This window comes from Equus quagga, chromosome 1 (assembly GCF_021613505.1).
Source record: "Equus quagga isolate Etosha38 chromosome 1, UCLA_HA_Equagga_1.0, whole genome shotgun sequence".
NCBI lineage: Eukaryota > Metazoa > Chordata > Mammalia > Perissodactyla > Equidae > Equus > Equus quagga.
This window is the reverse complement of record NC_060267.1, coordinates 174,000,973-174,024,748: the sequence shown is the minus strand read 5'-3', so window position 1 is coordinate 174,024,748 and position 23,776 is coordinate 174,000,973. Positions and strand designations below refer to the sequence as shown.

Below are 23,776 nucleotides of genomic sequence, written 5' to 3'. Positions count from 1 at the left end.
GTTGTTAGCTCAGGTGACAATCTTTAAAGAAAAAAAAAATATATATATATAATGAATTCAAACAGCTCAGTAACAACAAACAAATAATCCGATTAAAAAATCAGCAGAGGAGGGGGGGTGGGGGGTGGGCACAAAGGGTGAAGTGGTGCACCTACAACACGACTGACAAACGATAATGTACAACTGAAATTTCACAAGATTGTAAACCATCATTATCTCAAAAAAAGCTAAAAAACAATCAGCAGAGGAACTAGTTTTGTTGTGGTGGTTGTTTTAAAATCCAGTCTTTAAACTGGAGTATTTGGTCCATTTCCACTTAATGTAACTACTGATATATTTGGATTTAAACTGTATTATTTCATGCTGTTTGTCTCTCCTTTCCGGCTGCCTTTTTAACAGATTTTTTAAAAGAATAATTTCATATTTTCTCCTTCTGCTAGGACGGAAGTGGTCCTCTTCCCATTCATTGGTTATCCTACATGTTACAATTATCCTACATGTTACAGTGCTTACTTAAAGTGAATCAAAACCTTCCTCCTCCTCCGGGCTGACATACACTTCCTAGAACACTTTATCTGCTTGTCTCCTACCCTACTTTCATAAAAGTGTACTGCGCTGTATTTTCCTATCATGTTTTTTTTTAAATCCCATTATTATTACTCTTTTATATGGCAAATCACCTTTTGCATTTGCCCACCTAACTTATTGCTTTTTTGTTTACCATTTTTTCTTGCATCGTAGGCCTCCCGTCTGGAATCACATTCTTTCTGCCTAAAGTACAGCTTCTAGGCTCTCCTTTGGTGAGCTTCTGCTGACAGCAAACTCCCAGTTTTAATTCTGAAATTCGATTTCTGAAATTTCTTTATTCTATCTTCATTCCTGAAAGATTTTTACTGGGTGTAAAATTCTAGTTTGGCAGTAGCTAGAGGAAATTGTTTCATTGTTTCCTGTTATAAATGTTGTTAGTCATCAGGCTAAGCTGCCACTGTTGAAAGTTCCGTCAGAGGAGAAAGTCTGGATGCCTTTATGCCCAAATTTTCTCTTTGCCTTTGGTTATCTAGTTTCCCGATACTGTGTCCAGATGTGGATTCATTTTTATTTATTCTGTTTGGGATTATCTGTGGAGTAGTGTTCTTCACTAGTTTTGCAAAATTCTCAGCCTTGATAGCTTCAGATGCTCTCTGACCCCTTCTTTCCTTCTTCTCTGGGATGCCAGTCAAACCTGGATTGGACGTGCATATCCTCTCTGCTCTGCCCTTTCCTCTGTACTTTCTCTTTCCTCTTCGCTCCATTCTGCATTTCTTCTGCTCCATCATTCAGTTAAACAGTTCTCTTCAGCTTCATCCTACTGTGCTTTACATTTTTTCATTTCTACAAGTTATATTTGGCTTTCAAATCTGCTCTACCATTTTTTAGCGTCCCATGCTGCTATTTTCAAGCATGCCTTATATTTTGAAAAGGTACTAATTTGCATTTTACAATCTATATTTGACAACTCCAGAATCTGCTGTGTTTTGGGGAGAGTGGGCTGTCTTTGCTTCTATTTTGCAGTTGTCTCCAGGTGTGTGGTCTCCTTGCGTACTCACCGTTGTCTGTGTGCTGCTCAGTCCTTGAGAAAACCATCAATGCGGTTTCACCGTGACTGGGCCGAGGACTGATTTCCCAGCAGTGAATGGGAGCTGCTTCTACCATGCACTTGGGATTCTATGTCTGCAACCACTTAAAATCATGACCCGAGGCCCCTCCCCACTCCAGCAATGCAAATCTGGGCTTTGATTTTGCTCGAGGGCCGGTACTTGATCTACCGGCTCAGGGATGGGCTCTCTTCATTTTTCTTCTCCTCTCTTGTGCTCAGCACCAAGGAAACTTTGTCCAGTCCCATAGAGGTGGAAGAAAGAATCCAAACTTATTCCTGGGGTCTCAACTTAATGGGTAGGGTATACCAGACTCCTCAGCTTAGGTGGGGCCTGACCTTCTACTTGTCTTCCTCATCCTGAAAGGTTAGCAAAATCATAGTTCAATCAGCGAATGCGTCTAGGTCTTAAGTGGCTTTCTAGGTTCTTATCATGTCAGATTTTGGGCTGCTCATCCCTCATTATGATGTTACTCCTGGATGTTAAGATTTTTAGACTATTTTATCGAGCATTTTAATTGCACTCTTTAGGAGCACTGATCTGAAAACCTAGCCCTCCACGCAGGTAGCAGAAATCAAGATCTTCACTTTGCTTTGATGTCGCTCAGTTCTACCACGTTCACAGGCATGTTTAATCCTACTTCGGATGCACTGTGGTTCACGGAGCTATGGATTCATGTTTATCAATCCTGGGAATCTTCCGGCGACCTTTTAAAATACTGCCTCTTCTCCATTCTCTTCATTTACTTAACGAAGTACAGTAGACATCCTCATTCCATCTTCCACGTCTCCTAACTTATCTTTAATACAGTGCTTCTCTTTCTCTCTGCTGTCTTCCAGGTAAATTATTTAGATATATCTTCAAGTGTAAACCACTTCAGTTATGTCTAGCCCATTTCTGACTTATCTATTGGGTTCTTGATTTCAGTCTATTACTTTTCATTTTTACTGTTAACTTTTAAAGTTTATTTCTGAGTTTCTTATTGTATGCTCATCTGTGTAATTATCACGATTCTGCATTTTATCTCTGACAACTGGAACACATTAAGTCCTTGCTGGCATAAATCTGTTGTTTCCATCTTTCTGTAATCACTCATAGTGGTTGGTGTGTTTGGGAACGATCCAGTAATGCTACGGGAGTTCTGTAGGCCTAATTGGAAAGTTTCCTTCCACAGATTTGATCCTGCTTCCACTGATATATGGCGAGCATCCCCATGCCGGAAGCACCTCAGCCTGCTCTGACCGCCCTACTCTTCAGCCTCACCCCAGCCGTCTACACCTCAGCACCAGTCTCTACCCTGATTAATTCAGATTCTGGTCTGTTTAGCTTTGGGCTTGAAGTGGGGAAGGAAAGAGGAAAAAGTCCTTGGGGAATCCTTCTACTTTTTGTGAGCAATGTCTTGAAAAGCATGTTCTGAGATTTAGTTGTCATGGAGCTGCTCAGAGGTCCTGCTGAGTTCATGATGTCAAAACCAGACATTCATTTTAAAACCCCCATGTTATTTCTTAAAATATATTAAGCGTGCCCATTTTATGAACAGTACTTTGGATAATTCCACAATCGCAAGTCTTCATGAATTTCATTCTACAGCTTTCACTTAAATTCATTCTATTTTTCAAGTATTTTGTATTTTGCACTATTAGAGTTTGAAAAAACATGTTTAAAGTGAACAAATCCTAAATGTACAAGCTCATGAATTTTCATATTATGTACACACCTGTTTAACCACTCCCCAGATAAACACGTGGGACATTTCCATTACTCCAGAAAGTTCCACTAGGCCCCTTGTCGGTCCACTCTCCCTTCCCACCTCCAGGTACACTCTAATTTGAGTTCTATCAGGTTGACTAGTTTGGCCTGTTCTGGACCCTCACATAAATGGAATAGAGTATATACCATTCTGTGCCAGGCTTCTTGCATCTAAGACGTTTTTGGTACTCATTCATGTTACTGCATGTTTCATTAATTCATATTTTGCTTTTTGTTATGCTGTGTAGTATATTCCATTGTATGAATAGACTACAAGTGACCTTCTCTTGATGACCACCTTTAGTAACAAAGCTGCTATGAACATGTGGACACACTTTCTCTTCTCTTGGGAAGCCCTTACTCTCTCTACCTGCTCTCCCCGGCCCCATCAAGTAATAATTCTGGGTTATGGAGTAGACGTGGTTTTTTCTTTTTAAATAAATGCTCTCCTTTTTTGTTCATGAAAGATTGGCACTCGAGCTAACAGCCGTTGCCCATCTTTTTTTTCTTTTCTCCCCAAAGCCCCTCAGCATAGTTGTGCTACGAGGGACGCCGCCTCAGCAGGGCCTGATGAGCATCAGCATGGCCTGATGAGTGGTGCCATGTCTGCAGCAAGATCCCGAACGGGCAAAACCCTGGGCCGCTGAAGTGGAGCACGTGGACTTAACCACTTGGCCACGGGGCCAGCCCCTGGAGTGGATACGGTTTTACCTTCCTTAGAAACCATAATTTCCAAAGTAGCTGTACCATTTCACACTCTCAACAGCAATGTATGAGTCCCAGTTGTCTGTTTGTGTCTACTGATCATTACACTGTTGGCACTGTGGTGTTATCTTATTTTTGGTTCTAATTTGTATTACTAGTCATACTAAGCATCTTTTCATATGCTTACTCTTTTTGTAAAGTGACTGTTCAGGTCTTCGCCTCACATATATTGTGAATATCTTCTCCCAGTCTGTGGCTATTCTTAGTTTTTAGTGGTATCTTTTTAATTTTGATTTTTAAAAAATCCTTAGTGAATTCTAATCCTTGCCTACTCCAAGACTGCAAAGATTACTGTTTCCTTCTAGGTTTGCAATTTTAGTTTTTACCTTTAGACCTATCGTCCATGTTCTGTGTCTGGCGAGGTAAATGGTTCATTTTTATTCATATTGATGTCTAGTCACTTTAGCACACTTACTGGGGGTAGGGGAGACAAAAGACAAAACCAAAAATCAGTACATGATTTAGTAGGGTATAGCTCAAGTAGCATAGGCCACTAAGACACTTCAGTTAAGCTCATAAAATGGAAATCAGTCCTACTGGGTAATCTTGAGCTCCAATTCAGAAACAGCAGTTGAAAACGGGCTATTTACTCTCGACAACAGAAGAGTCAAGGAGGAATGATGAGGTGCTTTGGAAGAACAGGGGATGGGAAACGGCAAACAGGGGTCTCACACTTTATTTTGTTAGGCTGGATGTGAGGAGCTCCTTTGAGTTAGACTAGGTTTAGAATCCTGGGTCCAACACTAGTTTCAAAACCTCAAGGCAGTTACTTTTTTTTTTTTCTCCACTCAATTCCCAGGAGAGTAAAAGAAAATGGGTTATTTCTCCTAATGGACTGCTAAAACACTTGGATCTTTGTTTCAACAAGGAATGCCCCTCCCTGTATCAGCCTGTCAAATCTCTATCCTTGTTTCAAAGCCTGGTTAAAACAGTTTTCTCCAGGCAACCTTTCCAGATCTTTCTAAAAGAATTAACCACCGTAACACTTCCAGAGACACAGGAAGTCCCTGAGGCTCAAAGGTAGTAATTGAGAGCAGCTTACATAGGACAGACTGAACCAGGGGCTGGCCCCGTGGCCCAGTGGTTGAGTTGGCGGGCTCCGCTTCGGCAGCCTGGGGTTTCACCAGTTCCGATCTGGGCGCAGAGTGGCACTGCTCATCAGGCCATGCTGAGGTGGTGTCCCACATAGCACAACCAGAAGGACCCACAACTAGAATATACAACTATGTACTGAGAGGCTTTGGAGAGAAGAAGGAGGAAAAAAAGATGTTAGGTCAGGTGACAATCTAAACAAAAAAAGACAAACTGAACCTACAGTTTGTTAAATCTGACTTTCTACATCACTACGATGCTTTGGAAAAAAAAATCCAGTGGTTCCCCAATAGCCTCAGGATATAATCTAAACTCTGTACAGCTCAGCTTCAAAGACAATTCATACTGTTCCAATTTTCATACTTAGCTCCATTTCTCATTACTCCCCAGTATGTTTCATTCTGAGCGCATCCTCATAGGTCTTTCCTTTAAATGAAGAGGCCTTTTTTTTTAACCATCTCAGTGTCATCCCAAGTGCTGATGAATAATGTAGTAAGTAAACACAAGACTAAGGTTCAGAACACTCAAGTCACAAAAGCCCAGTTGTGACTAATATCCTTCTAAATGTCACTCGTCTATTCCCGCAACCTATAAGCTATTGGGAAACACATAAACTCGTATAAACATAGCACTCTATGAATTAATTACTGAATTGATTCCATATATACATCACGGTAGCCAGCCAGTCTGTGCAAAAATTAAAAAATAAAATCATTTATACTTTGCTCACTTGCCTGAGTTTCCTCAGTTGTGTAGAGGTCACACTTGAAACTTCAGAAATCATAAACTCACAAATTCCTCCATCACAGCTCCTGACATCCAGTCTGGAACACACACACACACAACCTAAACTGGGACACTTGAGTTGAGCCGGGCCAACCTCCACCATTATTTTGCCACTGTCTTCACTCTACCCACTATTTCAGTCTTCCGTGGAAAAAGGACTGTTAGTAGACCAAATGATTGAGGTTTACCTTAAACTTCAAGAAACGGAACACGACAAATTTCTCCTGGTTTCCTTACCTACAAAACCGGGTGATGCACAACCAGAGGCACTCACAACTAGAATATACAACTATATACTGGGGGGATTTGGGGGCGATAAAGCAGGAAAAAAACCAAAAACACAAAAACAGGGTGATGTTTGATAACAGGTACAATTTGAGAAAACTTAAGACAGGGGCCAGCCCCGTGGCTGGGTGGTTAAGTTCACACACAGCTTCAGTGGCCCAGGGTTTCACCAGTTTGGATCCTGGGCACAGACCCAGTACTGTTCACCAAGCCATGCTGAGGCAGTGTCCCACACAGAACTAGAACGACTTACAGTTAGAATACACAACTATGTACTGGGGGGTCCTTGGGGAGGAGGAGGAAAAAAAAGACAAAATGGGTAAAGTGGGTAGGCACTACCTAACACATCTGTTTCAACTTGTATTTCAACCCAGCATGTGTGGATCCATTTGGTTATCCAAACAAGTTTCCAGCTCTTTACTAAATATTCTTAGCTTTCCTAAAGGCCAACATTAAAACAAAAAAAGCTCCTAATGTTAAAAAACCATTACAACCTTAGGAGGTATCAATCAAATAACCTATTCAGGCTCCAATTTCTCAGATGTCCTTTCCCAGGTGGATGTTTTGATACATGAAAAGTACTGGACGTAAGGTTCAACCAGCCTGTGGAGAACAGAGAAGAGGAGAAATTTCTCAGCGAACTAGGAGGGAGTTAGGTTATTTGACCTTCTGCGTCCTAGAGACATCTAGACCTGCCTGCTAGTGCTTCTGTTCTACACATAATCCCAAGAGTGTGATTATATTCTCACCATATTAATATTAAAACATTAGAGGAAATATAGCAAAATATTAAAATACATTATAGGAAAAAAAATCCCATGTTTTCATAAGCATATTTTATTTTTCTGAATTTTAACAATTCAAATAAAATTCAGCTAGTTAACATAAATACAGAGTAAATGCATATAATTTACAGCCATGTACATAAATGCAAGAATAGCAAACCTCACATAAATGGTCAAAAGATAATCAACTCTTTTGAAGTTGATTATTTAGTTATGACTGACAGGTCATAATTTAATTATTCACATATGCAGGGGTACACATTCACAACATTAACACAAAAACTGAGTGAAACTAGAATTTTCAGTTTCTAAAAGGAGTAGCATAAAAGCAGTGTATGGATTAACAAGAAATATAGGGGCATGATGGAGAAGAGATCTGAGTGGAGAGAAAATTAGTACATTAGATTAAACACTTTTATTTAATTAAAATTCCTTCCAATTTAAATCAGAAATGTTTGTATTCTTAGGAATGTTAAAGTCATGAACAATATTAAAGGAGAAAAAGGCTGAACTATTTATCAGCCCAAAGTACTAACCGTCTGGGCAGAAGAGCATGAAAGCAACAAAAGACGAGCACAAACAATGCTAGAGGAGGAAAAGGATAGACATCTGATTTCCAGCACTTACATTCTTCAAGTTCAAGTCAAAATTTTTTTGATTTAAAACAAATCTAAAAACACTGACATGTTTACACTCTAGAGAGTAAAAACACTCATTATCTCTAACCACCTGAACTCTGCTGGTCCTAATACAACAACGCTATTACACAATGGGCACGAGGCCTTAGGAGACAAAGCCTGGGTTAAATCATCTAATGATGTTCTCTATCTTGGTTTCAGGTACAAATCAATTACTTGTGGGCCCCATCTAGTAAGGTCAGGTCCACAAAGTTACAGACACAACGAAAATTAAGACAAAGCTTTGGTGATTGTTTCCTGGGTTTCAAAGCACTGTATGGTATCCCACAATCACAGGGTTGGTAATTCTTAGATTTGGACTTGAAATTTAGGAAACTGCTTCTATAAGCTACAGATACTAGCACTCTATCTGCCACTCTAGGAGAGTATGCTCTTTCAGTATTTACTGCTTTTAAGTTCAGTTCAATTTTCTGAGAAGATTCTATCATAAAAGCACATACCAATCTGAAGAATGCTGACTACCTCTATACCAGAAATAAAAAGTTATCTGATAGAAAACAGATGAAAACAGTTAAAAAAAAAAAGTCCAATGCTTTCAGTATGTTTTTCTTTTTAATTATGTGTATCAATTAAAAAAAAACTCCAAATAAATGTTTCAGAGATAAGCTTTATATACAATTTATACACATAGTTTTCTTTTTTAAATTATCTCTGTCACACTCAAAGTAAACTACAGCAGATTGTGCTTTGGCGAAAACTTCAACTTCGTTTCCATTTGTGCACAAAGAAAGTCTAAGAGTCTAAGGTCTCTTTCCTTCTACTACATACGTAATACTCACTTTTAAAAGTTGAATATAATGCACTAAAGGCCAACGTAAGTTTTACTTGCTAAATACAAACAGGAATAGAATACATCCTCATCCTTGAAGGACACTTGTTATAATTTGCTACAACTAAATAATAAAATGTTCCTTAGCTGCTGGTTTTCATATCATCTTTAGTCATTTGTGGAGTACTGAGATCGTTAAGATTAGGAGAGTCTGTCCTACATTCAACACAACTAATGTTTACGAGTCTTCACAAGGCAAATGGCACTGCATTAGGCAGTGTATGTGGCAGGTGAAAAGGCAAACACTATAGATTGAGACTTTCTCTACAGATTTAAGTTAAAACCCCTGTTACTGTTTTTTTTTTTTGGCATGTTCCTCATAATAAATATCAAAGCTGAAATTCACCATAAAAGGTACGAATAATTCCAAAGGTAATGAAACTAAATTTGCCTTTGGTCTCCTAACAGATTGGAATATTTTTAATTCCAGTCGAAGCACCTCAAAAACATCCAGTTCCTGCTGATTACAAGTTAAGAAGGTGGAGGAATTTAAGAGGGCACTATGTTTCATTGGTGACAGCAGAGAAAGCTTGCAATGACATGCTAAAATGTCTACGTTAGGGGCACTACAGTGTACACAGAATACTTAAAACATTTATATTAAAGATCTCCAAAATAACAACCCTAAAACCCAGAAAAATGTTACGAACACTATTTCTGCCTAATACATGACCAATGTTTAAAAAAAACAATCTTAACATGGAGTTCTCTCCACTCTCATCCATCAAAAAAAGGCCACAAAGTGCATCCACAGAGTCATTCTTAAGATACAGCCATTGCACAAAATGTACGGGTCACATATACTGAAATGAGTACCACACTGGAGCTTAACTAGAAATTTTATACATCAGTATAGCAATATCCATAAGCAAACGTCTCTTAACAGAGTTACAGCAAATATCTTTATAAGGGCCATACATATAATACATTTAAAGTATTAAATGGTGCAGTTTAACTCAATAGCAAAATGTAAAAGCTATATCCTGTTAGCACACTTACTCTGAATTAACGTGACTTTCTATGAGTTACCATTCAAGAAATTAGGACAGAATAAATTTCTTGTCAAAGCAGTCTGTTCATTTACAAAACTTTACGTCAATTACGATCTCTACCTGCTTACTCAGACAGGAGAGGGCCCTTGTTCTGTTTATATTGCCCCAGATATTTATGTTGCCTTAAAACAACAAAAAAACCACAAAAACTTGCAATGGCATAACTGAAAATTACCATTTTCTCTACAAAATAAAGGCAATCTATACAGATCTTCTAGAAACAATTCAAAGATTCAAATTCTTAATGTGAAAGCAAATAGAGAAAGATTCGTTAAGTGGTAAATTTTTTCCACTTTAAGAAAATTCTACCTAGATGATAGGTGATAATTCGAGTTCGTAACTAATAAATCACTGAAGACAACTGCACTCATTCATGTACCATAACGTTAAACAAGATACGAGGACATGCTCAAGTTACTGAAAGGACTGCGAATCAACATTTTACTGGTTTATTTTGTCCCAAATGATTACAATTTGACTTTGATATGTTAACAAACAATCTAAGTGTCCACATTATGCTAAACATCAAGCATCTGTAAGCAGTGAAAACCAAAACATTTTAAAGCTAAAAACATACAAGATATTTATACACTATTTCATTGCTTGTCAAAAACACTGACTACTAATTAACTTTAAAATATTGTGCCAGAGCCACTGAAGGAAACATGAACACCGAGGCTCTCACTATTATTGGTGTTATTTTACAATTTTACACGAATTAAACAGCAGCCTGAAGTTAGAAACTTATGACTGTCAATACTATCTTTGGATACTTACAGTATAGTATATAATTAGGGATGGCTTTGTTTAGAAGATCGGAAAAGCGCTCATGGAATAAACACTACTCTGACTGCCACAGATCAATAAAATGCAACTGTGTCCCACGGACATGGTAGAGAAAATGGCAATTTTGAGGAAGGAGTGCTTCTGAAGGCTCTTTCTTGGAGGCAGCTGAGATTTTTTTTACATTACTGAAAAGGCCAAGTAATGTGGTTGTGATCACTTTAATTCCTACAACCAAACTTCCACCTAGGCATAGTTACATGTTCCCAACTATTCTTCTGTCCACCACGCTGCTTCGATACTCCATGGTCCACTGTCATCTTTTGGTCTTCCCTTTTTATATCATGGCAGCCCGAGGCTGCTATCCATTGAGTAGGTAGACCACCAGTTCATAGGTGGCCATCATAATGGCTGTGTTTGGAATCTGTCTCACCAGATGAGTCGTTAGACCGCGGTAAAGAGACCCGTAACCTTCTTCTTGAACAAGCAAAGATAGTGTCTGAAAAAAAGATCTGTATTTTGTTCCCTCTTCACGTAGTCTCGTTCTTACAACTTCTGTTTAGGAAAAAAATAAAGTCGTTTTATTTAAACATCAGTGATATCTTTATGCCTTCCCAATACTGAACACATCCCGTCTATCAGTCTGTAAGTGTATGCTTAGGATAAAAAAGGAGAGATTTTTAATGTGTAACTTATTGAAACCAGTCACCGTATAACATCAAATTTCTAAGATAGCTGGCTAAAATCATGTAAACTGATTATAAAATTCCATAGATCTCTGAATGGTAAAAGACAGAATAAAACAGGAGTATAAGTTGCATACTCGATACAGATCCAAGGGAGAACAGATATAAGAAAAGGTGAAGAAGTAGGAAAGGGAACGGAGTTAGCATCAAAGATGAATACAGAAAGATGCAGTGAGAAACAAGTAGAAAAGATTAAAGAAAAGTGGACAGAACAATGAGAAAAGAGAATTATTAATCTATTCATAATGGTCCACATACACCAACATGAAATTTCACATGGATAAGGCTGAAAATGTTTAGTGCACCAGCTGTCAGGTAAAAGGCCCCATTTGGGAGGGAACTAAGCAAAAATCATAAAGTTTTAGAGCTGCAAGGAATCTTAAGGGTTACAGTTAGTCCATCTGTTCTTTATTTTAAAAGGTGAGGAAATAAGGGCACTGAGAGGTTTAGTCGGGGTAGAGGCCGGGACCAGAATTCAGAGCTTACTATTAAGAGTCTGTTCTTTTCGCACCCATTATTTCCAAAATTTCTCACCAGAGTACTTGGGATGGGCCTGAGGGAAATGCCCTAAAGCCATTTTCACTGCAAATGTTAATATATTTGAAATGTCTTGTGTCCTCTCTTGAAAAATTCATGCCATTTATACATTCCACTTCAAAACACTGCTTCTAAGCTCTAACTCTTCTCATAAGGACGTGATCTCACCGGAAGGAAGAGTGCTTAGACTCCACACTCTCACTCCCCTTAGCACCAGCCTCGTCCTCCCACAGGAGGTCGGAGCCTAAACAGTACGGCTGATCCTGTCCTCTTCTGCCTTGTCTTACACAAGTGCGCAAGTTCCCCCAGGAAACTGGTTAAAGAGCTGCTTTTACTCATAAATTCCATTTTAGAGCAAATACTCATTTCCTGGTCCTGTTTCATTTTTCCTGATACAGCTTTACCGGCAGAGCCTTAGCTTTCCAAGGTGAATGAAAATGGTAATCAGCGTAACAACCAGCCTCAAACATACCAAAATCAAAGGCTGCATTTAAAACAACAAAAGCTACAAAAAACCTTCCACATGCTATAGCCAAATTCTTAAGTGATTTCCTTAGCTATTAATGAAATAGGCCAATACTGTAAAACTTAAAGACAGAAATAAGAGAAATTACTCATATATGCTTACTTGCTAACGTGAAATAATATAGAATAGCTTGGTTTTGGGCTTACACACTTCAATCCAAATTTGGGTTCCACCACTGAGTAAGCTATGTGACCTTGAGCCAGTTATTTAATTTTCAGATTCCTTCTTTCCCATTTGAACATGAAAACAATTCGGTGATGTTCTAGCACATCTTGACTTAAAGAGAAGATGAGCACTCTGTAGGATTTTTATGTAGATTAGCAATAATGCATATAAAGTACCTAGTATAGCACCTACATCCATACCTTGTGTTAAAAAAACAAAACTTGCCCAAAGGTCACATGGCCGGAACCTGACTGCTCCTGGGCTGAAATCTAACTGTCCAGAGCACACGCTAATCCACCACCATGCTCCTACAGCACATACTGAGTATTAAAACAGCCTTATGTTACTTATTCAGATTGAATCCCATTGTGAGGAACTCCTAAGTAGCTGTATTTTGTTAGACTAGAATTCAGTAAAATTTCTAAATGCTCTAATAGGTGGGGAAAATATTCCTGAATTAACAGATTATTACTCATATAAACTCAACTCCTCTTACCATGTGGATATGCTATAGTTGTGGCACAAGTTTTTGAGGTGGCAGCAGCTAGCATCATTCCCACAAAATCTGAAGCTTCTTTTACAGACTCTTCATCATTTTCCACCGTAGAAGGAGCCTTATAGTCCAGTAGTTTTTGCTTAATACTTTCATAAATAACAAAATGGATAACAGTCTCTGATATGCCAGCATATGAAGCAGACATGCCCCTATAAAATCCTCTAAGTCCATCTGTCTGATACACTTTACGAACACATTCAAAAGCCCCCATTCGCTTTTCCCCACGGTTCCTGAAAAGCAAAAAGGAAAAATCTTATTAATCTAAATAAAACAGTACAGGTTTTTAACTAAAGTAAATAAAATATAGAAGTATGTCATTCCCCTCTCTAAATCATGAAGAAGTCAAAACAGAATTTTAAAATGCTCATTTTAGAAATCCTATTCTTTTGTACCAATTTGTCATATTAGATGGGTAACATTTAAGTAATTTATTTTACTAAATGCAAAATACACTGCATCAAATCTGCAATGTCACATCTGCACTGAAGCTTGCATTGCAGGATAAACAAAGGAATCCCTTAGGCCAAATACACTGCAACCGCGGTTCAAGACAAAAACAAAATAAACAAAAAACCCTCATTATATTAAATCTAGTTCTAATACAACAGAGAAGGTTTTTTAAATTTAATAATGCATAAAAAAGAATGACAGACACAACAATGATAGCACATCACAAAGCAAGCAGTATGATTAGCCTAATTTCTGTGCACCTGAAGGAATCTTCCAACTCTACTCAATTTCTCCCAAAAAGTGACTGGGTGAATTTAAGTCAAACTTCCTATGATCCTTTAAAGTCAACAGCCATAGCTTTCGTCTCCGCATCCTGCTGGACACTGAATGAGGCCTTCTACAGTTAGAAGCATTCATTAAGCACTGTGCTCAAGAACACTTCTTCAGTGCTCCCTAAGGGTGCAGCATCTACTTTTATACAAGTATATAATTTTGAGTTTGTAAAAATATTTATTACACCTCACACTATGATCCCCCCAATAGAACCTTATCCATAAGAACTGGGTTTAAATGCTACCCACAGGGGAAAAAAATAGAAAACTTACCTATTTATAAATTATATATAACCTATTTCTCACATAAGATAAAACCACAACTAAGACACCTACCCAATAACCTACGGATTCCTCTGGTTTTATGAACTAATGATTGTCTTGAAGTAATAACTGTCCTCAATTAATGATATTGAATAAATAAATAGCTTTTTAGTTGAATGATCCATGCAACCAACTGAAATTAGTTTCTGCCATCAGATCCTTCCTCACAAGAAAGTTAAAAGAACTACAAGTCCCAAAAGTAAGAGGCAAACACTTCACCCTGCTCTTGATCTCAGTGTCAGAAATTAGCATCCTCAAATCAACCTTTCACTATACTCCAACCCCATCCCATTCCCCATCTCCAAGCCTAAAAAACTGTGCTGGCTTGAGTTACAATGATAAGTGAAAAAATACCATTAAAGAGTTGCAAGCCACGCTTTTCCTGGATCCCTTATAGGTCCGTCCTGTAACATACTGAAACATGCCCCCATTGACAGTACACTAACTGGCACCTCGCATTTTTTTTAACCTTTGGGTGAAGTCTTACTTTTCAGATCTTTGACTTTAAAAAATAAACTCTGAGTTTTGCTAAAACACTTATGATTTCATTAAAAATTATTCCAGATCAAACAAGAATCAGACACTTGAAGTCTCCAAATAGCGCACAGTTCAACATGATAGAATGTGGAAAACAGATATTTAAGCAGGCATAACTGTAATGATTTCTTAGGTCAGTTTTATCTCCAGTTTACAAGATATAACACTACTTCCCAAACCCTAAAATAAAAACCAGTGGAAATCTGTTATAGTCTACTCCACACTGAAAGGCTCAAACAGTTCCAAAACCAGCAACATTACTATTATTATCATACACCAGATAAAAGCATTACCTTCTCCCATCCTCCAGTTAAAGGCCAACAGGAGTTGAGACGGTCAGACTCTAAGCTGCACTACTCCTGGCCTTCTCTCAGCTCCCAGAACATGCCAAAGGCCCTAATCTTAGGACCTGTGAGGTTTGCACTGACTGTCGCCACTGCTTGAAATGGGCTCAAGAAACCACTCCCTGACTGTGCCATTTCAAGCTGGTCCCCACTGCTTCCTGGTGTATCTCTAGAGCCTAGCAGTACCTCCTCAATATAGAGTTATTGAGTCACTGAATTCTGCTGCTGTAAGGTGGTCAGTGCTAAGAGATGAAGTCTACAACCACATGAGCTAAATCCCACGCCAGGACTTTCTGCAATGATCCGCAAAGATCCAGTCTAGACTAGTAGATCATTGGGCTACTTTGCTATCGGGAGGCTGATTACAATCATCCATGCAGTCAGTATCACTTCTTGGGCTGGGTTAATACATCCTTTTTTTTTTTAAAGAAACCCCCACAACACATAATACACCCTCTTTCCTGGAAAGTCTCATACTGCCAACTACTATATTACTTTTGCTTCTGACAGCGGACCCAAGTTTTGGGAAAAAAATTAAAAAACAAACTCAGCACCAAAAGAGGGGGAAAACACGGTTAGACACCTGGCACTGAATCTCAATGATATGAATATATAGAAAAAAACTAATTGAAACCGACTTTAATTCTGTTTTAATGAATTAACATACCTTGCATCAAGCTGTAAGCGGGTCTTTATAAGCCAAATGGGGTTGGTCGCTGTGATTGCAGTAAAACCTAAACAAACATGTTTAAAATGAACTCTGGTAAAAATGAAGAACACACTATTAACTTTAAGGTTTTTAATATTATATAAATCTATATTAAAGAAAATGCATATAAATATTTAAACTATTAACTGATGTATGCTTTACATTTTTATTTTACAAATCCATACAGCCACGAACATTTGTACTTTGTTTCCAATCTACATTCTTGAATTCTGACCATAACTAAAAGATTCTTTTAAAAGCAAAATCTGAAACTCCTCTCCCAACATATTCAGAATATCCTCAGGGGCGCCCTCTACTCTCTAAGCTGAATTCTGAAACCCATTTCTACAAACATACAGAAATGTTGTGTATTCCAGGGCTTTTTAGCATGCAAACTCGTCTACAACAGCTACTGGGGTCCAAATAACACCACAAATCACTATGTACAAAACGGATTCAACAGAAACATCAGCATTTACTAAAATGTTATCTTAAGTTGACTATGTAACAGAAAGGATTGTTGTTTGGCCTTATGGATACTTTATATAAATATACACTCACTAACACTGTTAAAATAATGGTATCACAGAGGTAAGGTTTCTGTTAGGGTTGACAGGACAGATCTATTTTCATCCACTTAAACACACACGAAAATTCAAAAGTTCAAAAAGTTACAAATTGGAACTTCCCTCTCCCTTTTATAGACACTGAAGAGAGAAATTCAGGGTAGAAGGCAGCTCTAGTTTACTTTAAACTGAAGTACTATGTACTGGCTGTCAGTACAGAAGGGTGGGCACCTAAGATGGCTCGCTCCAGGAGTCAGTTCAGATCTCTGGAACAGCGTGTGTCTGGGCCAGTGCATATCTTCTACTACTTGCTATCTTCCTAGTGTTGTGGAACCACAGCAGTATATGAAATGCAATCTCGATGATGGGAATTTATGAAGATTGCTCCAAAATTATACAAAACAGGGTTTTAATATATTGCTTGTGAACATTTAAGATCAGTTACACAACCTTCGCAGAACTACTTACATGAAGCTACATTTATTCAATTGGCCTTTAAATTCAGTGAAAAGTTACATGCAGAAATGTCTAAGGATCTTAACTGTTTTAATACTTTCTATCAAATACTAGCAGGTCAAGCACATTATTTTTAGAAAGGTAGAATATACAGCACATTTAATATGAGTAAAGTACTTCCAGGAACAAAAATGCCGTGGTGTACTTAGAAATAATTTGTTTTTCAAGTGAACAAATAGTGCAGCACCAATTATAAACCTTTCCTGGCTTTCAAAGTTAGTATGGGTATATCTACAAACAATTTTACTAAATTAATTACCAGGTGGAATTTAGTCTCATAGGTTCTTTTTCCTTCTATAATGTAAGATAATTAGCTGACTCAAATTTTACTCCCTTAATCTACTGTTTTAACACTGTAGAAATAAATAGCCAGATGTTTCACAAATGGATGCTCAAATTGAATCTATCAAGCAAGATAACTGGAATAAAAGTTAGGTTTGATAACTCCTATAATTATTTTATAATGATTATATAGTCTCCATTTCTCTTATGTGCTTTTAATACCACATACATACATATAAAACTAGAATGGGACCAACAGTTTTGAAGCATCAGCCAGTACTAAAATAATAAAAATCTAAAGCGTGGGATGGGTTGTCAGGAAGATTTTTAGCAAAGAGGTTCTTTTCATGCATATATTCTTAGAAAAAGGAAAGAGAAGAACTATAAGAAACTGTCAGACCAGTTTAAATATTTCGTTTGGAAGAGATTTTTCTAGCATGGCCTGGCTTAAGTGAGAATAAAGTTAAAGAGTATTATTTTTTCTTCTCTTGAACCTCAATTTTTTTAGGGAAAAAGAAAACTAAAGATAAACAAACTATATTTTAAAGCAAATATGCATCAAATATCAGTATTCTGATCATTTAATGATTCTTTATCTTTAAACTTAAAAGTCTGTATTAAATACAAAATGTTTGTAACAGCATTAGGGGTTTATTAGCGAAAAGCTGCTAAGCAGCATAAACCAACAAAATACTCTGCATTACTCACAATGGTCTCTATTAATCATTCTGTGGAATTTTGAATTTAAGAAAAAATATTTGCTTTTTATTAAATTTTAAAAGCCTAAAACTGGGAATATCCTCATAGGAAACTTTTTTAAAAAATAGCCTGTCTGGGTGAAACTCTCATTCAATTTATTATACTTTATTTGAAAAGAAGATGAGCACTCAAGTTTTGTTTTAAATAAAAGTTCTCTTTCTAAAAATACTAACTTAGTACCAAGCTTAATACTCTTCTCCAAGTCACAAAATTCCTCCATTAGAGGCTGGAAAAAAACCCATATATAAACTTTAAAATATTACAATAAAGATTTATAAATGTTACTGGGAATAAATATTTTAAACACCCTTAAAACTATAGTTTTAACTATTCTCTGTTCATCTTAATAAAAAATGACAGGAAGCAAACAACAGGTATTTCTCACTTAACTAAAATTCATTTCCAGACACAAACTAACCTATGGAACAGGACACATTAAAACTGAGGTGAGAGAATGCTGTCATCTTAGGCCCATGGAACTGCTGCCATCAGTAACCCGTGCTGACAATAACTGTTTTGCTCCACTCTCCCAATAATAAGCCAGCTCTCTTCATAACAACACCAGCCTAACTGCCAGCAGACCATCAGGTTAGATAAACAATCTAGGCATAATCCACAGGTTTTTTAGCTATTGGTCCTTTACCAGTTAAAACTTTGGTCCTTGAGTTTTAGGCTATGAATTTCTCTTAACGAAAGAGACTCTAATAAACTAAGTAGACATTATTAGGGTAGTTAAATCTAGAAATATATAATCTATTAATTCAAGAAATAAAACAAGTAGGAAGAAACAAAAATGTATCACCAACTTAGAATTATATATCGTAAGGCAAAACAGCCAAAGCTAAACTTATCTTTCTATTTCTTCTAAGACAAATATACACAAAGATACTGGAAATGGCGCCACTGAAATTTAGAAATTTCCTGTAACTTTTTATTTTGGCATTTAAAACTGGTGACATTTTGACAATATGCTAATTCATATTAATATTCTGAGTACCGTGTTAAACACTAAAATTGACTCAGAGGTAAATGAAGGATCTAGCGCAGGTTAAGAAGAATTAATATTGCTCCAGTCAGTTAAAGCCCAGTGGCAGTATACTGGCCATACTGTTAGTGGTGTGGTTAGTATTTTATTAGCGAGTTTGAAAAAACTTTTAAAATGCAATTTTTAAAGTTTTGGTTAATCTAAGACTCCACTGATAATGTAAACCAATTAAAAACCAGATTAAATAGAAATCCTGCTTATAGTAAACGTGCTGAAAATGTCTGTTTCATTAAGTGAGTGATACCTGTAGTATTGCATTTTTGGTACTTTTTTACTTCAATTAACTTCTGTAAGATCAAAGCCCACCTAACCGTCTAAGAGAAATGTACTAAAACTAGTAAAAAATTTAAAAAAACAAAAAACCTATAAAACTAAAACAGCTAAGATCCCATACATTCTTATCCTGCATTTATTTGGAAACTAAGGGTAGGTATTTAAGATCAACGTTTTTGCAAGAGAGTAGAAAGCCAAGTATCAACAGACAAGAGAACGGAAAGTACTGTATTAGACTTCCTAAATGTTACGCTAAGGAAAAGCAGCAACTACTTTTTCTAAAAGTTGTAGGACGGTATGATACCATTTACATGTATATCTTAAACACTGCTATCAAATTCTTTGGAGGTCAAGGCTATTACGGCCAAGCTGAAGACCCCAGGCTTTCATTACACGATGACTAAAAAATTACCCCATTCTTCCTTCTAGAAGGAATATTACAAAGGAATCAGACTTAAAGTTTTATAAAATAGTCAGATAATGCACACACAAACTCAAAAATAAAAGTTCATGTCCCGCCTTCTATTAATTCCACAGCTATTACAAATTCCCAGGGTGTGTTTCTTATACTAGAGGCTGCAAGAGATGCTCAGATCAGTACTCACGAGGTTTAAGTTAGTCCATATTTCTACAGGAAGTGACCTGCGGATGGGGAGCATGAGATGACACGATCTCACTCTTTTCTCGGGAGAAATGTACAGTAAATGCCTAAAATAGACACAGGCTTTTCTGTATCATAACAACAAGCAGTGACCTCATCAGAAACACGTGTACAAAATGAATCCCATTGGAAGGATCTGAGAAATATTTACTGTGAGACCTAACTTTTTTGAAAATTTTAAGTTAAAAAAGAAAAAGAAAGGAATATCAAAATGGGCCATAAATTAATAAAAAAAAAATGTACCGAGTACTGAAAATTCTGCCACCTGCAGCAGTTTGAGTCCAAATACTTACCTAAAAGAAGACCAATTCTGCCTTAAAGAAAAAATGCTAACCTTGTCAAAGGGGAATCTGAGAAAATATTTAGAGATTATCATATCCCATTTTCCTACTATTATCTACCATGATTAGAGTTGAAATCACAATTTTCTATTCTTTATCAGCCTACTTAGTAAATCTCAAAAAACAAAAACCAAAAAGCAAACAGAAAATTCAAGTAAATTCATTTTGTAACTATTCATAATTTTCTCTGATAAAATACATGTTGCTACAATAGTACCTTTCACCTTTTGCACTATGGCCAGTAATATTGCACATCCATTTTTATGGAATGTTTTGGATTATTTTGTATTTAATTTCTTGTGTTCTACAAAACAAAAAAGAGGAAGAATGTTTACACACAAACACACAAAACACCTATCCAACCATCCATCTGGTTGAATGAACTGCCATGGGCAAAACAAAATTTCCATTTAATGAGTAAAAACTTAACCTTTAATAAACTTTAAGTCAAATAGAAAAATATAACTTGAAAAACAACAATGAATGCTATAAGCAAATAAAACCTACTAGGTATGTAGTAAATGTTAAGCAAATAATTATTGGTATTCAAAAAATTGAACAGTAATTGTTTGAATATAATAACCCCACCCAAAATCAGAATTCATTCCCTTTAAATCTGTAATATATATAAAAGCAAATATATTCCAGATAAAAACTTGTGAAAGTTGGGAATTACTATAAAGAAAGAAAAAACTTAATACTACTTTTTGAATACACACCTGTGTCTAGGTGTATACAGAAGGATATGCAAGTTCAATTAAACAAAACAACACAAACACCCTCAACAGAACAGCTTCAATAGCTAAGTTAAGTTCAGCCTGACAAAAGTCACGAAGAGGGAAAAAAGGCAGGTAAAACATAGAGGCAACATTATTTCACTTTATTAAACAAACTCGCAATTGGAAAAATTTTTCAATGAATGAAAATTTATAGCTCAAATTTAGAAATTTACAAATTCTTAGGGTAGTCCCTTGAAAGTACCACAAATGAAAATAAGACCTACTTTAAATAAACTGTCTTTTTAATAGAAAACATTTAGTATCTAAACTTTTGAGTTCATACAGATAAAATGCAAAATTAAACTGAATTAAGGTTACTTGGAATTAAAATTATGTACAAGGTATCTTACTAAATCCTTAAAGTGTGTGCTGTTTGATGTGGCAAAATCTTGCAGGCACTATCATTAATTGCATTTTTTGGATATCGAAGTGACAAGGTTAGCATTTTTCTTTGAATAGCTAGTTAAAAAATGATTTTTCACATGACTGCCTCCAACCACTTTGCACCCCCAATTCATATTTAGACAACCTCTAAAAATGATCCTGAAGAAAAACCAGAGCAATCTGGTCTAGATTATTTCAAGAATGAAGGGGGCAAAAGTCTACCTTAATGAGTCTGCATGGGACCGTTCAGTTTCACCGACACAGTTATGTATAAAAACCGTGAAGCTAAATGTTAATGCTCATGAATAGTGCAAGGAAGCTCTGAAAGCACAATTCTCAGAAAATGTAACTGCAAACAAACGGAAGAAGTATTTTCAAATTACATAATAAATGTATAGTGCAACAATCTCTAAACAAGTATAAGACTATCAATTTACCAAAATTCAAGGAGTTCAAGTTGGGAAATAGTATCAATGTATAGATAAAAACAGATAACTATGAGTTAACATTTGTCCACACTTGAGAAAAAAATGAAAAATGACAATTCCACTGAAATTCTTTGCAATGTCATATGAATATGGTAATAAATTCTGACGAGTTATTCTAATGAAAAAAATACGTTCCAGTGGGAATTAAGATATTCTGAAACTCTAAATTTGCAATACTGAATATATAACAACTATCCTCAAGTTAAAATGATTGCTCATCTACTCTCTTGACTTCAATTCTTTCAAAAACGAAAGATCAGTATTTTTAAAATAATTTTCTGGGGTTAAAAAACAAAAACATAAAACTGGTAATCCAAAAATATATTCTTAAAGATCCTAACACAGTAGTTATATAGTTTGAAATTGGCCACTAACTTTTACCTTATACCTACTCAAATTTGTAGAGGGAAAATCACATCTATTCGTATTGAACATCTGTAAAAAGTACATTAAAAATAATTCTATTTGTAACTAGATAATCTCTATGGTACTAAATAATTCTCAAACTCCAAATCTATGTAGACCAACCTACTCATTCCAAGGTGAAGGTAACAGAGGTTCAAGTAAATTATGTAACTTGCCCGAGGTCTCTCCTCATTGGCAAATAAGAGTATTTCACCACCTTGATCTTTAGGTTGTATCTTCTAACTATAAAACTTCAATGACTCGGTCCACAATTACTAAATATAAAAAACCCTGGAACAATTTGAAAGGTATATGCTAAATTTATTATATGGCTACTGACCTTTCAGAAATAAGTATTTCAAACGTAACACTTAGTTCATTAAGTTATGTGGTTCAAACTGATCCAATTTATTTCTAAACAAAAAATGGTTAACAATTTAAGGCACTTATTATTAAGCACATAATTGACACTCAATTTATTGATCAACAGCTGATGAAAGTAGTTATAGTTCGCTTTATTAGTCATAGCATAATTTGGAAATGGGAGGTATGGTTAAATATGCAACAAAGTCTCAGAAAACTGCACAGAGAATTTTCTACCGAGAACCAAAGGCCATGGCTTTGTCCAACATGCATGGCAGCAAATGATTCCAGAACCAGACTAGTCAAACCAATCTCCCAATTTATCTTTAAGGCAGTGCAGAGGCCCAGGACTAGATGTTTTAATTCAGAGTCATATATACTCATCAATGATGACAGATAAGTTCCTGGAAACAATGCTACAGCAAGCATGTACACATAGCCAGTGCCTAAACTTCAAGTGCTGTCTACTGTGATTTACACGGAATGCTATAAACATATTTTTCAAAATACGTACATTAGAGTAACTCTGAGTTATCAATAATACATCACTCACAAAAATTTCAGCATTTGAGCACAGGACAAAATGAATACTTTACCAAGAACTGCCGGCACATTTCAGACAGAAGCCAAAACATGCAGCAAAAAGAGAAAAGGCACTAACAGAAATTGAGGAGAGAAGAGTAAATTATAGCTCCATAACTTATTTATAGTGTAATTATGGTTGGATTCTTAAACTGTTAAAAGTGATCACTAAACATTCAGTGAACTACACAAGACAATGTAAATACTATATTACCTGTATGTTATTACAAACTCCTAATTACAAAAATGCCAACTGACAATAGATTTTACATGTGCCTCCTGATCAAAATTTATTGTATACTAATAAATGTAAGAATCGTGTTTGCAGATGCTAATTAACGAAAAGTACATCGTCTTAACTTTACAATGTGAATTCAGTATAAATCAATATTAAGTCTCTAGGTTTCAGAAAATTTTTTTGCTTTTTAATATTATATATTCATACCTGCCATTGCAGCTGAAATCATGTGTACCTGGGTAGAATCAGGATCAAATACACCATTCAACTTTTCCTTGCAGTTTGAATAAGCAGCAAAGTATATTGCTCTAAAATAAAGATTTAAATGTTATCAATAAATACGTTGCTTCACTCATAAGATTTAAATGACATGTAAATTGATCTTTATAATTTTCAAGTAGAGAAATCTA

General features: G+C 36.2%; 1 protein-coding gene across 1 annotated transcript in view; it reads right to left on the bottom strand.

The window, feature by feature from the left end:
• Window positions 1-7,130: 7,130 nt before the first annotated feature.
• The window catches only part of SLC25A36 (solute carrier family 25 member 36), a 34,281-nt gene continuing 17,635 nt past the window's right edge, over window positions 7,131-23,776 (bottom strand). Inside the window, exons 4-7 of the mRNA XM_046656892.1 lie at window positions 23,574-23,674; window positions 15,643-15,709; window positions 12,929-13,218; window positions 7,131-11,013 (exon numbers count right to left, since the gene is read on the bottom strand). Coding sequence (XP_046512848.1) covers window positions 10,820-11,013; window positions 12,929-13,218; window positions 15,643-15,709; window positions 23,574-23,674 — 652 coding nt within the window. The 3' untranslated portion in view covers window positions 7,131-10,819. The remainder of the gene's footprint in view (window positions 11,014-12,928; window positions 13,219-15,642; window positions 15,710-23,573; window positions 23,675-23,776) is intronic.